This window comes from Fusarium poae, chromosome 2, assembly GCF_019609905.1.
Source record: "Fusarium poae strain DAOMC 252244 chromosome 2, whole genome shotgun sequence".
Lineage (NCBI taxonomy): Eukaryota > Fungi > Ascomycota > Sordariomycetes > Hypocreales > Nectriaceae > Fusarium > Fusarium poae.
This window is the reverse complement of record NC_058400.1, coordinates 638,325-651,373: the sequence shown is the minus strand read 5'-3', so window position 1 is coordinate 651,373 and position 13,049 is coordinate 638,325. Positions and strand designations below refer to the sequence as shown.

Genomic DNA, 13,049 nt, shown 5'->3' with positions numbered 1-13,049 from the left:
ATATAAACCTATTATCTACTCGAATATGAAAACGAGTAAATGGGATATAACAATACTCATAACTAAAACGGCATGGCCGGTTTCTACATGCTGACACTGACAGTAGTGACTTATCGCCTCCTTATCGGCAGACTACTTCTTGATCTTTATAGAAAGGTTCTGTGGCTAATTTGCTATATGCATTAGGAACATATTAGCGTTACCGACTTAGTAGTAAAGGAGTGATAGGCAAAGCAATAGAATACTGATAATAAGGCGTTTATTGGCAGCTCTTAGCTAGGGTTGAAACCTAGTCTTGAGAGAATCTTCGATATGAATATTTGTTGATAAGGTGGTCTACGCGGAGGGACCAATCTTTGTTGAAAACTTGGAGGGAATTGAGAAGGCCTGGGCGAACGCTCAATAGGAGATCGTAACAACCAAAACGAATACCTACTATGACCTACTATGAAGATGCAACCTTGGTTCCACGGGGTAAGCCTTAGGCGCAGCTAACTGTTGTCTGAACTATTAACAAGAATGAACTGATGGGCCCTGCCTGGGGAATAGGAATAGAAGCTTATCGAGTTATTCCCCCTCAGGGGAAGTGATAGTGATTTCGAGTTTTTGTATTACAGACGAATTCAACCAAGTTGGCAAATAGAAAGATCGAAGCGAAGGGAATTGACTCAATTGGAAAACTACCCAATTTGCGATAATTGCATAGAGAGTTTTATCCAATAGATTAGGAGTTATGTGTTATTCCGTTTTACTGCTTCTCTTGCGGCATACAATACTCTTAAATCTCACCGCATATATGTAAGTAGTCTAGGAAGTATAGTCTATGAAGCACAAACTCGCGTGTGTGTAAGTGAGCTTTTATTAACCCTGCTCTTAGGTATTCTAGCTAGTAGGTAAGCTAGCTATTGAGGTAGGGGAAATCTAGGGCTATTTTAGGTAGGGAAAATTGTCTAGTAAATTAAAACCCTCTTTAATATATTAAGATATATAATAAAGATAAGTATATAGTGGCCCCTTAAAAACCCTCTCCAGGATTATTTATTAAGTATAGCCTAATTAAGTTAAACTAGCCTAGCTAATTAAACTAATTAAGAGCCTCTTTTTCTTCTCTAATAGCTAGTAAAATTAGAAGTTATAGGATTTGAATTTATTACCTTTAGCTCAGAGGATAAGCCGTTGGCTAAGCCCGGTGACTACTAACCGCTAGACCACCGACCCCCCATAAACTCGCGTATTCACCTAGTCTCTTATGCTTCTGGGAGTTAATTCTTTGAACATTTTATATATAACCGGACGAATAATTAACTTCCATACCTCGCAACCAATAACACAACTTCTCTGGTCTCAGGTGATCTAGTCTGACAATGTAAAAAACGAATAAGGCATGGCTTGATCCTTCTGATCCTATACTTCCCTTCTCGCCCACGGACCACGCTCCGTTATATCAGAAGCAGCTAGTGCTGGCATAATATCAAGTATGCAGTAAGATTTCAAGAGTCGGGGTGTGATCTGTCACCACACGAAATCCTCCTAAGGATTCATGTGTCGGGGAACTGCTTATACTCTATTCCGACTTAAATACAAGCAAGATCCCCGCCTGAATCCAAAGGAGAAACAGGTCTAAAGACTTTCTACCAGATCAGAAAGATGAACAGGATTTTTGTTTTGTCTTCTCTGTTTAGCAGCGCCACTGCATTCGGCAACACCTGCATAGACATTGAGTTTGATTCAGATACAAATGTCCTTTCAGCACGTTGTCTTCCCCGAGACAACTCAGCCTACCTCCCAACAGGGCTGGACCTCAACAGGTGCTTTGGATACGACGGCGAAGAACTGACAGTAGGCGACTTCTGTACTGTAATCGGCTGCGCTGACTTGATGCCTAGTGGGAGAAGAGGAACTATAGCGAAAGCTGTAATAACTGCCGCATATTTAAAGCGCCCGATCCGTGGTTCGGGTATAACCTGTACTGGCTCGGGTGCACATGCGAAGGCCAGAGTGAGGAAGAAACTGTTTGTATTGGTATGTCGCAGACATGACACCAACATGACGCGAGGCTTATTTATTGATTCAATTTTTAGAAATAGCAGTTGCCCACGAGTACGTGCACAACGATAATGGTGTACTCAGATGTTGATAATAGTCACCGAGCGTCTATAATTCGTTTTCGTACCAGGGTTGACTGCCATGAATTTGATTCAAGTATATTATCAGTTAGAACAGATTGTGAAACAGTTTTTTTATATTAACTTCCCTAGTTAGCGACAGCTGGTTGAACGAGTGTATTGCCTGTCCAATCTCTTAGTATCATTGTGTACTGTAGTTAGAAAGATCAGCTTACCTCCGTCAGGGTATACAATCTGACCATTGTAGAACAGACCACCCTTTCCAACAAGGAATAAAATCGTGGCAGCCATATCAGTATCATGACCCGGCCTTCCAGCCGGATTAGACATCTTTTTCTCAATCTTGCTTTTGTTGCCTTCGTCAGATTCCCCAGTCGTCATTTCACTAGGAAATAATCCTGGCGCAATGACATTAACACGGACCTTGACATCCTTGCACAAAGTCGCAAGCATGCGACTGAGATGGGTCAAAGCGGCCTTGGATGAAGCGTAGATTGGTTGACCCATGCTAGACCCCTTCATAGCTCCTGAGATGGATGAGACATTGACAATCTGGGACGTGTAACCAGGTGTCGCGTCTCGCCCCTTGGCGAGCAAAGGTAGGAATGCAATAGACATGTAGTATGGCCCAGCGACGTTCGTCTGCAAAGTCTCGGCCCATTGTTCAGGCTTTGTTCGCAGAAAATGGTCCGAGATGGCTTGGGCATCAGACATGTCAGGCTCGCCTACCGAAGCTGCATAGACACTATCGTTAGTAAGTTTCCCACAAATCAACAGAATGCAACTTACAGAATTTGGTTTCATCATCCCGTGCAATACCTGCATTATTGACAAGCAATTGAATACCATTAGGTTCCTGCTCGCCGACCTCCTTGGCCAGCCGGATAGCCTCGTCTTTTGAACTTACATCACCAGGGAGGACATGAATACTCCCAGGACCGGTACTGTAAGTCTTTTTGGTTTGTTCAAGTACTTCTGTACGACGACCAGTGATATAAACCTTGGCTCCATTAGAAACCAAAGCTTGCGTGATCATTAAACCAATGCCTGTGGCGCCTCCTGTTACAACTGCTGTGACGTGAGATACATCGAAGAGTGAGCTGGCCTTGAGCTCTTCGTTTGCAGCGTGGTCTATGGGACTTCAATGAGTGACTTTGAACACGACTGCGTCTGTAGTTACGTACGGGTAGCCATGTTGATGTTGGCAATTTGTTTAAACTGGTGCCGTTTTATGGATGAAGAATGTTAGTTTTCGGGAATTTGAGAGTATGGAACAAGAGAAGCAGAGAGAGAGATTAAAATAAAGACATCAACGTAATAAGATGCACATAACAATGCCTTGATGACGGTTGTATTGATGGGTCCACCTGGATTCAACACGTCATTGACTTTTTGTTTAGAGGTTTGATGGAGCTCTGACGCCAACTATTGTCTGAACTTGTGGAATTATCCAGCGTGGTGGGGCATAAGTTGTCTCTTCCATTCAGCCACTTGTATCTATCGTGTCAGATCTTTATCTGACTGTTCGGGGTAGTCCAACGGCATATAACTTGAATATATACTGCTCTCTATGATTCCTCATCACGTGTATTAGACTTTGAGGAACACCTATATCAATAATTCCACACAGTATAGTGCAGTCGCTGCAGCTGCTACTGCATTGTTAAAGATTCTACTTCCAGCTATCAATTGAGATTTTATTATATAATATTTTCTTTACTATATATCTAACGACTTGATATTACTAAATATACTTGACGAGAGATAAAACATCTTGCCAAGTCAATTTTCTTCCTGGAGTTTATTTTCTTTAACCTTGTCTCCGGCAACTTGCATTAGTCTCTTGCTAAGCAGGGAATATGGATACCAAATTGCCGAACTCTAACAGGGTGACCGTTTCATCATGGTCAATGCACAGTCGAGTTAACATTCATACAGACATTTCCAGCGCAGATCAACTGATTCAATATCCACTGATCCAAAACTCCGCGGACCCATGGACTATACTTGCATCTTTATGTCCGTGCCAGTCGTGGACAGGACGGAAACTCCGCGGCAAATAACATGATGTTATTTTGAATACAACCCAATGCCCCCAACAGTCGTTAATGATCGGCTATAGGACAAGTATCGTCGCTCGCTAGTGTCCCGAGTCCCGGTTGTACATCGTATTGCGTGGAGAATTACGCAGCGGAAGTTAGTGAGCGTTGCATTTTGATGGAGATCAACTCTACTTGTGGCCGTGCATCGTCAAGATGGACAATTCCTTAAAACCAAGAGATCCCGCCTCTCAAATACTTGACCAGATCCATCACAAACACCTCCCATTGCAGTCACACCACCAAGTTTCCTCCCATTGTTTTCCGTTGTGTTCAAATCGCCATCATGGCAATTCTTCACAACGATTTAGCGACTGACATCAGTCTCAGTGGTGGACTAGTCTTACTCGCTGCAGGACTGGTAAGTACAAGTCTTTCATGTAGGCGTTGTCACTAATAGCTTTAGGGGTTCTACGCTCTATTTCGCGCCATCTACGGTGTATTCTTCCATCCACTCACGAAAGTCCCTGGCCCAAAGCTCTACGCCGCCACTCAACTTCCGTATCTCTACTACCTAACTCGAGGCCGATGGGTATATCGTTTGAAGGAATTGCACGACCAATACGGCCCTGTGGTCCGATATACTCCCACCGATGTGTCCTTCATCACCGCCGATGCTTACAAGACAATCTACGGCCACAAAACTGGTGGTGCGAAGGAATTCGAGAAGGATCTGCGACTTTACCGACAGAACCGTCCTGCTAAAAATCTCATCATTTCAGATAACGAAAGCCACAAGCGCCAGCGCAAACTCCTTTCCCATGCATTTTCCAACAAGGCTCTCCGCAGCCAAGAAGACCTTTTAAAGCACTACGTTGATCTTTTCGTCGAGAGGCTTACCCAGCAAGCGAGGGAAGGAAATGCCGTCGACATGGTAGCCTGGTACAACTTTGCTACCTTTGATCTAATCGGCCATCTCGCTCTCGGCCAGCCATTCGGTTGTCTCGAGACGGGAAAATATCACCCCTGGGTTCTCAGAATCTTTAGTAGCATCAAGGCTATAAGCTTCTCTCAAGTTGCGATCCGTCTCGGTCTTCGGAGCTGGTTGGCGACCTTTACACCGGCGCACTTGATGAAGGCCTCGGCAGAACATTACGAGTTCACCGAGCATGCGGCTGGCGCTCGTCTTGATGTTAAGGATTCGAATAGTCAAGATTTCATGTGCTACATTCTTCGCTACAACGATGAGAGGGGTATGTCCAGGCCTGAGATCATTGAGAACTCTTCTCTTCTTATTATCGCCGGTAGTGAGACTACTGCTACGTTGCTAAGCGGTGTTACGTATCAGCTTTTAACTCATCGTCAGAAGTATGACAAGTTGGTCAATGAAATTCGGTCTTCTTTCTCTTCAGAAGAGGAGATCACAGCTACCCGAGTGGATCAACAGAAGTATCTACTTGCAGTTCTCTCCGAGGGTTTTAGAATGTGTATGTCGACCTGGATGTGTATTTTTTAGAATTATCACTGACGATGTATCCAGATCCTCCTGTCCCGGGTGCGCTTGGGCGACTCGCCCCAAGAGGAGGCGAGTTTGTGGAGGGTTACTGGATGCCTGAAAATGTGAGTAACCATGAGAGTTGATTGCAGCTAGTTGAACATTCCCTAACATCACCACTAGACTGGAGTGTCTTTGCCTCAATTGCCCGCCTACAGCTCATCAACCAATTTCAAGAACCCCCAGGAATTCATCCCAGAGCGTTGGTTAGACGATCCTCTGTACGCCAACGACTGCAAGGCTGTTCTCCAGCCATTTTCTATGGGACCTCGAGATTGCATTGGCAAAAAGTGAGTACGACTCTTATTCAGTGAAGAGCGTTGCTAACATGAGATTCTAGTCTGGCCTATGTTGAAATGCGCCTTTTGCTAACTAGATTACTTTGGAAGTTTGATGTTGAGCTCATGCCTGAGAGTCGAAACTGGAATGATCAAAACATTTATCTTCTTTGGGAAAAGGGTCGTCTTCAAGTCAAGCTGACTGAAGTTGTTCGAGAAACCAAGTAGACAACGTAGGATATCTACGTAGGGTCTAAAGAGGCTTATATACGAACGAATCATAGAATCAACTGGGGAATGGGATTTAAAATTGTATTATATTTATGCTGTATTACAGACCAAATCTGAGCTACTCTTCTTTGTGAAATCCCTCATGCGGTAAAGTCGCGGTGAGCCAATTCGTAGACAAAGCCAGCAGTGACCTTTGCATGCTGCATGACATGATCAAAGTCAACGTGAGCAATTGTATCATTAGGAGTGTGGATATAGGGATTGTGGTTTCCAAATGGGGTTTCGAAAAGGAAAGAGGAGGGGTATCCATTTCGGTGTGCTGAAGCGTGGTCAGAACAAGCGTAACCACAAGTAGACTCCTCATATGAGATATCAGCATACTCGTCAATGAGAAGCTTGAGAAAGTCGTTCTGGCTAGGGTTTGTAAAATCAGTGACAAGACCGAAACGCTCAATTCCGTCACGACCCTTGTAGCCGACCATGTCTTGGTTCAGCATAGCCTCAACCTGAATGCCTAGGCGTGAGTAGCTGTTGAAAATGTCCTGGGATCCAAGAAGGCCTGTCTCCTCGGCAGAGTACCAGTGGAACTCGACAGTGTTGAGGTGATCTCCTTTTGCAATCCGGGGATCCTCAAGGAAAGCACTCAAGAGGTTAAGAAGCATGATTGATGCAGAGCCATTGTCATCGGCTCCAGGTGCACGCCCAGCACCACGGTCGTCAGAGATAACAGAATCAAGGTGAGATCCAGTAATGACAGTCTTGAGACGAACCTTTCCGGGGATCGAGACCACAATTGAGGGCTGCGACCATGCCTGGTGTTGGATGAGACGGACAGAGGCCAGAGGATGCTTGCTCTTCTTGATGACCTTTTGAACTTCCTTGTGTAGCCATTGAGCAGCTTCGACACCATACGCCGAGTTGAAGTAACGGTTGTGGAATGAAGAAAACTTTTTTAGTTGCTTCTCCATAGTCTTTGTGCTGATCTTCTTGACAATATTTCCAACATTAGACTGATGTGATAGCTTCTCAGGGTATGATGGTGTCACGGCAGCAAGACGGGCGACTGCAGGATTGTGATCCTTCCATCCAGTGATGTCAAAGAAGTGAATATGGTCCTGTACCATTGTCAGTATCCCATCAATAGATTCATTGCTATATCATACATCGATCATCTGGAATTTCTCATCCTCGGTGACCTCAACTGTCTCACCAGGGGCAGTCTCAAGTGTAAAGAGCTTCTCGGCACGCTTTTCCGCTGCCTCAGCTGGCGCAGTAGCCGTAGCTGATGCGGCAAGAGCCGCCATAAGAGGGACTGAGTAACGCATGGTGTGAAGTGGTACAAAGAAAGAGTTTACAAAGCCTGGCAGTTGGGATCAAAGGAAAGGTCACATCGGCGGGACAATCGCTTTTTATACTTGAGAGACCGGTGACAGGGGTAAAGTCGCTTACCAACAGATCAATCCCGCGATATCTGCTACATGCACGTTAGACCGCTTTTAAGAATGGCTGTGGCCAGTTGATAAACAATTCATCCGGTTTGTTCAGTGCCAAGTCGCTTGGGACTCGAGGCTACTCCACGTTGGGAAGCTACAGTAGTCGGTTGGATGTAACCCAAGCCGGGGCAAGAATAAGGTCTTGATCATTGCGGATAGTGCAAATGCAGGGGAAAGTAAACACAGATACCAAGGAAGGTTGGGTATCTGCAATATCCCCGCGTCGAAGCCACAGCATTTCTAGATGAGGGTCAAACCAAGGGATCAGGGAGATAATTGGTAGATCGTTGCGACCTCAATTGGTTGATAAGAACTTCGAAAAAGTCGAAACGAATATCTGAGAAGCGCCTCTAGACAGTAGCTTGAAGATTTAAGCTTAATCTCACGCTTACAATTACAAGAGAGGGGTAAACGAGCTTGGCTTTGGGTTGCATCTTATCTGGGCAGGTCAGATTGGAGATGTGGAGTGATCACCTCCGATCTTGCCCTAATGAGAAGGTGTGAAAGCAGTTGGTAGTAAGAAACCATGGCCTCCCTGGTCACAGGGCAAAGAAAATAAGCAGTCTAAGAATCATAGTCCAAGGTCCATAAAGTGAGCTAATAATTTCATCGCTTATCCTTTTGGCGGTTATTTTCTTTGATACTTTGAGGGCCGCCAATCCCGGTGAACTCAATAGCATGCCGAGAGATTTAGAAAAGACCTAAAAAATATCATATCAAAAGATCCCCGATCGTTGTCTTATCCCGTAACTCAGAACGCTCAGTATGAGACTCTCGTTCTTTTCGGGCAGGCCATGATGCTGTTCTATTGAATACTTACCAACTATCACATCTGGAACATACACGAAGATTTGGTTTGAAGGAATCTAGCAAGTTGTGATTGATCTATCTAGAAAGTCGAGCTAACTAATCCCATGCCTATCTGTTATCAAATGCCTTATATCCATCTAGTTGCGAACAATCTGCATGCGCTTCTTGAGGCGGAAAGCAATGGCACGCTTGCGAGCAGATGCAGACTGAGTGAAAGCAGCAGAGCCACCAAAGGGTCCAGCAGCAGCACTGTTTCGCACACGGACAATACAAACATTGTCAGCTCCTCCAACAGATCCCTCGCAGGTCATACCCTGGGGCATCTTGACAGTGAGAGGGAAATCCGTGTTGGTGGCGAGTGAGAGTCCTCCGAAACCAACACCGGGAACGTCCTGGGTGACTTCCGCAGACTGGAAAGCAGAGGGGTCAGTACCACCAGATGTGGCATCAATATCGGCTGTCATAGGGCCAGCGCCATCCTGGTTGATCTGGTAGAAAGTTAGCGAAGTTTCTCGAGACGCTTGAAGATGGAACTTGCCTGTCTATAAGTCATTGTGATTTCACCATTCTCCGAGCAGGTAGGAAGACCAGATGATGCTCCCTCTCCAGCAGTCGCAGCGACGCTGGACTCATTAGGCAAATCAGCCTTGTTACCGTTTCCACCTCGGCCGCCACCACCGAACAGTCCACCGAGAAGGTTACCGAGCTGACGTCTCTGCTTCCTGTTGTTGTTGCGACCACCTCGGTTAAGACCAGAAAGATCATCCTCAACACCAACAGCGGAGTCGGAGCCGTTGTTGGTGGGAACATTGTTGCTACCGCTAGCACCAAGGAAGTTGGCGATCATGACAGAGGCATCGACAGGTCCATTGCCCTGGGTCCTGCCCAGGGCGCTGGCTCGGTCAGTTCCAAGCTCACGATCACGAATGATTGCGGTATCAGCTTGGGAACCACATCCGTTGCTGGAGCAATCACGAGGAGTTCCATCGGCGACTATTCAAATGTTAGGTGATTCATGATGCAAGATGGAAGTAAACTTACTGCTGAGACCAGGCATGGAGACTCCGTTGGCGCCTTCGACCGAAACGACCACTCCGTGAGCGGAGACGGCGGTGATGAAAGCAGGAATGAGAGCGTAGAAGTGCATTTTGTTGATTATAGTGATTTAGAGTTGAAATCGAAAGAGTTGGGTATCGTAGAGAGAAATGGAAAGATTAAAAGATGTGAATAAAATGAGCCACCAGGGCTGGAGAAAGTTACTGGAGAAGGTTGAGGAGTGAAGTTGAGAGTTGTTGGTGTTTGATGAAAAGCTATCGAGGTCGTTGGGAGCGAGATACTTATACAAATTCCCATGAGATATCTCCAATAGTAGATTCACCATATAAAACCTCAAACTCTTGGCCACCATCACTTTTGGAATCATATCTCTCGACGCACAAACATCAGCTTCAGGTTCTTGTTTCTGCTTGTCACAACTCTCCAACCCCGCCTCCACTCAAGATTTTCCTCTTTGGATCTTTTGAAAAGTCTTGGGAGTTTGAAGTTCTCTGGTTGACTTGCATTGGCCCCCAGTTTCGACTTTTTGCGTGGTGTTTCACGTTCGCTAAGACCCCTCCCCTCCCCCCTGGGGATCTACAACTGTACCAGGACCAGGTTCAAAATGACGATCCGAAACACAAAATCTGACAGTTCTTGTACAAGTTATCCGTTTATCTTTGTCTTGCGATTGGCTTGTCAGAATGGAGGTGGCTGAGTTATCTTGACGCTTGTCTGGAGAACTGAGGTGGCTGAGATGTTTCAGAGGTTCAATTGATCGACTTGTAGATTCCATTTGCTGCTCATATCCAAATAGTATGTTTGCGCCTCAAACACAAGCTCGCGATAGTAAACAGGATGCAGCCACTACGAAGTCGATCAGCGTTTACAGTAGCATCTTAGCAAAGTTAGTAAAACAACATGTCAACTTTCGCAGTTATCTTGGGCTTGACTGATCAATGACCGAATGTCAATTCATAAAGGCATTTTCGTACACTCGATACAAAGTGGATTTCTTTTTTATCTCTGTGACTGACTGGTTCTCAAAAATCGACAAGTTGGGAATCTACTGTCTGTGGTGTTTCGAATAATTTTCTATATCCGCAGTATCAATTGATAGGTTATCGATACGATAAAAACTAAATTTAGTTCTCGGATAACAATGTTGCCGAACACCCTGGTACTTTGATTCGGCGGTTACCGATCAATACTACCTACGTCTGTTACTCCAAAACTACTAAAGCGCTGAAACATTTACCCAAGACCTCGTTTCACAGCTCCAAAAGTAAACAATCAAGCAATCGCGACTTCGCAGTAAAAAGGTTCCTCAAAAGCAACATGTTTGCATTTGCGTTATACTTTGTTATATCCGGCCTAGTCCAAAGTCATAGCGCATAACATTGTTTGAAGGCTGTAACTTGGACCCCCTCTTGTCGCTCTAAATTGAAGTCTGTGATTGGCTTACGGCAACGACCGAGGCTTAAATGTCACATGTGCCGCACTGCCAAGGGAGAACTGAGGCTGCGCACAGATGTGAACATCAGACATGAAGATGGAGATTCAATCTTCAAACATGTTCCAGAGATCACACGCAGGGGATTATCTTCTAGAATGCATTCAGCAGGGTTTAGACAAGGGAATTTTGGTCATGTCGAGATGTATCACTTACCCTGGAGTATAGGAAGCAGTAGCATGTAATCCTCTTGCACTTGCCAGTATTTGAAGTTTGACGGAGAGAGTACTCTAATTGATCTAGGTAGAGACTAAAGTGGATTTGCCACGTTCAATCCCAACTACTAACAACAGCATGGCATTGCAAAACTCCTCAAATGATTATATTCTCACGCAAACCTAGATGGTACACTCGCGGCAAGACGGCGAACTAGAAGGACGTTGTAAAGGGTTAGAAATATTGGTATTAATGTTTATAATGTAGTCCGCGGAAACATAGGAGGCTAGTGTACCACTTTTTATTCAGAAAAGGATCTACTGGTAGATTTTCTAATGGAAGCGATAAATTCAACAATGCCGCAAACTCTCAACTGCAACAGCCAATAAAGTCTATGTTTAATAACCCGTTAAATGTCGGCCTTTGCGAAATGCCTGTTACTGCATCTGGTACCTAATCCGCGTTGTTCCATCGGACACACTTAATACGACGAGAGTCTCCCTCAGATCGCCAGTTCAAGTTGACACAAGGATGCTTATTGTCATTCTGCCAAGATCCAATAAGGTCGCCAGTACAAAAACCACCATTCTTGCTCTTGCCGCTGTAGTAGTACCACGGACCATCACCAAAGTAGACCGAGTTACTAGTATCATCCATTGTTACATGGACATTGTGGTTGCCATGGTGCTCATAGGACGCCGTTCCTTGGGCACTAATACAAAAAAGAATGGTTAGTAAAATAAACAGAATGCCTAGAAAGTCACCCAAGTCTCTTACCAGTTACCGCTGCTGAACTCATTAGCCTTGCGGGCCGCACTGACTGTTGTCGCAGCTGCCAGAGAAAGGACCGTGTTGAGGATAAAGTTGAAGTGCATGATGATGGTTGCGAGGATACTAGCTCAATCAGATGTCTATGTTGCGAAGTAAGTAATGAATAGAAGAAAACTGTATCTAAGCGTGCTGAGAATAAAGTTAGAAAGGGTCAGGTTGAAGCTATATAACTACACATCCAGGCTCTAAGAAGAACTTTAGGTCTAACTAGCTACGGGATATTTTCAGGCAAAGACTAAGAAGCGAAGTGAGATCGGCATTGATAGCATGGAACAAGAGTTAGTGCTTATTAGTAGCAAGGGAGTTGCCAGAGCATATCCTTCTCATATGACTTCCGGATGGCAATCTAGAGTATAATAAACCTATAAGGCTCAAAAGAATAGGGAGACTATAATATGGCAGAATGTAAACCCCATATCCTCTCCTTGACCGCCTAATGCGGTCTGATTTTACTAACCTTTTAAGGCTATTTTAGTGTACATCAGCCCGCCCTTAGAGCAAGAGACAATCCTGCTGGGATTTGGGCCTGAGCGTAAATACACACGGACGGCATGAAAAGGGCCCCTGATTGGTTGCTTTCCGCTCAGCGACACATATGCCGGCGTCAAGTCTTTCTTAGATGACTCGTGCGTAAATGCCAAGATAAGTGACAACAGCCGCATCTTACCTTTGCAAATGGTCAAACCACCACAGTGGATAATAGACTAGACACGAGAAAGTACGTATTTACATATGGACTTGAAGATTGCTGAGATGGGGCAGCACTGTGGGCATTAACCTCGTGACAAGCACAAGAGAGGAATGCGTAATTTCCAAGTCTGTCTCGGTTGAAGACCGGATCACTTTAAATCCGAGTTACTAACACTTCTGACCGAGACATTTGCGACGGCATTGCGGTCCTTGCATTTTGATCATCTTTCCTGTCGCAAACACGAGGCCTTTCTGCGCTCATAAAAGCAGCAATGGTATATAGGCACATGAC

The 13,049-nt window shown here is 45.0% G+C and overlaps 5 protein-coding genes across 5 annotated transcripts; 1 reads left to right on the top strand and 4 right to left on the bottom strand.

Moving 5' to 3' along the window:
- Nucleotides 1-2,254: 2,254 nt before the first annotated feature.
- On the bottom strand, nt 2,255-3,320 carry FPOAC1_004143 (uncharacterized protein; the record flags this gene model as incomplete). Its single annotated transcript, XM_044848697.1, has 4 exons — nt 2,255-2,289; nt 2,342-2,860; nt 2,916-3,257; nt 3,311-3,320. 4 exons carry the CDS (start codon nt 3,318-3,320, stop codon nt 2,255-2,257), a joined length of 906 nt encoding a protein of 301 aa, XP_044707407.1.
- A 1,191-nt stretch (nt 3,321-4,511) lies between these two features.
- Nucleotides 4,512-6,226, top strand: FPOAC1_004142 (uncharacterized protein; the record flags this gene model as incomplete). The annotated part of the gene is made up of 5 exons (XM_044848696.1): nt 4,512-4,586; nt 4,632-5,652; nt 5,706-5,785; nt 5,844-6,010; nt 6,061-6,226. 5 exons carry the CDS (start codon nt 4,512-4,514, stop codon nt 6,224-6,226), a joined length of 1,509 nt encoding a protein of 502 aa, XP_044707406.1.
- Nucleotides 6,227-6,369: 143 nt separating this feature from the next.
- Nucleotides 6,370-7,554, bottom strand: FPOAC1_004141 (uncharacterized protein; the record flags this gene model as incomplete). The annotated part of the gene is made up of 2 exons (XM_044848695.1): nt 6,370-7,344; nt 7,393-7,554. The coding sequence occupies 2 exons, from the start codon at nt 7,552-7,554 to the stop codon at nt 6,370-6,372; spliced, it is 1,137 nt and encodes a 378-aa protein (XP_044707405.1).
- A 1,115-nt stretch (nt 7,555-8,669) lies between these two features.
- On the bottom strand, nt 8,670-9,679 carry FPOAC1_004140 (uncharacterized protein; the record flags this gene model as incomplete). Its single annotated transcript, XM_044848694.1, has 3 exons — nt 8,670-9,070; nt 9,097-9,525; nt 9,574-9,679. 3 exons carry the CDS (start codon nt 9,677-9,679, stop codon nt 8,670-8,672), a joined length of 936 nt encoding a protein of 311 aa, XP_044707404.1.
- Nucleotides 9,680-11,689: 2,010 nt separating this feature from the next.
- On the bottom strand, nt 11,690-12,111 carry FPOAC1_004139 (uncharacterized protein; the record flags this gene model as incomplete). The annotated part of the gene is made up of 2 exons (XM_044848693.1): nt 11,690-11,948; nt 12,014-12,111. 2 exons carry the CDS (start codon nt 12,109-12,111, stop codon nt 11,690-11,692), a joined length of 357 nt encoding a protein of 118 aa, XP_044707403.1.
- Between the last annotated feature and the right edge of the window lie 938 nt (nt 12,112-13,049).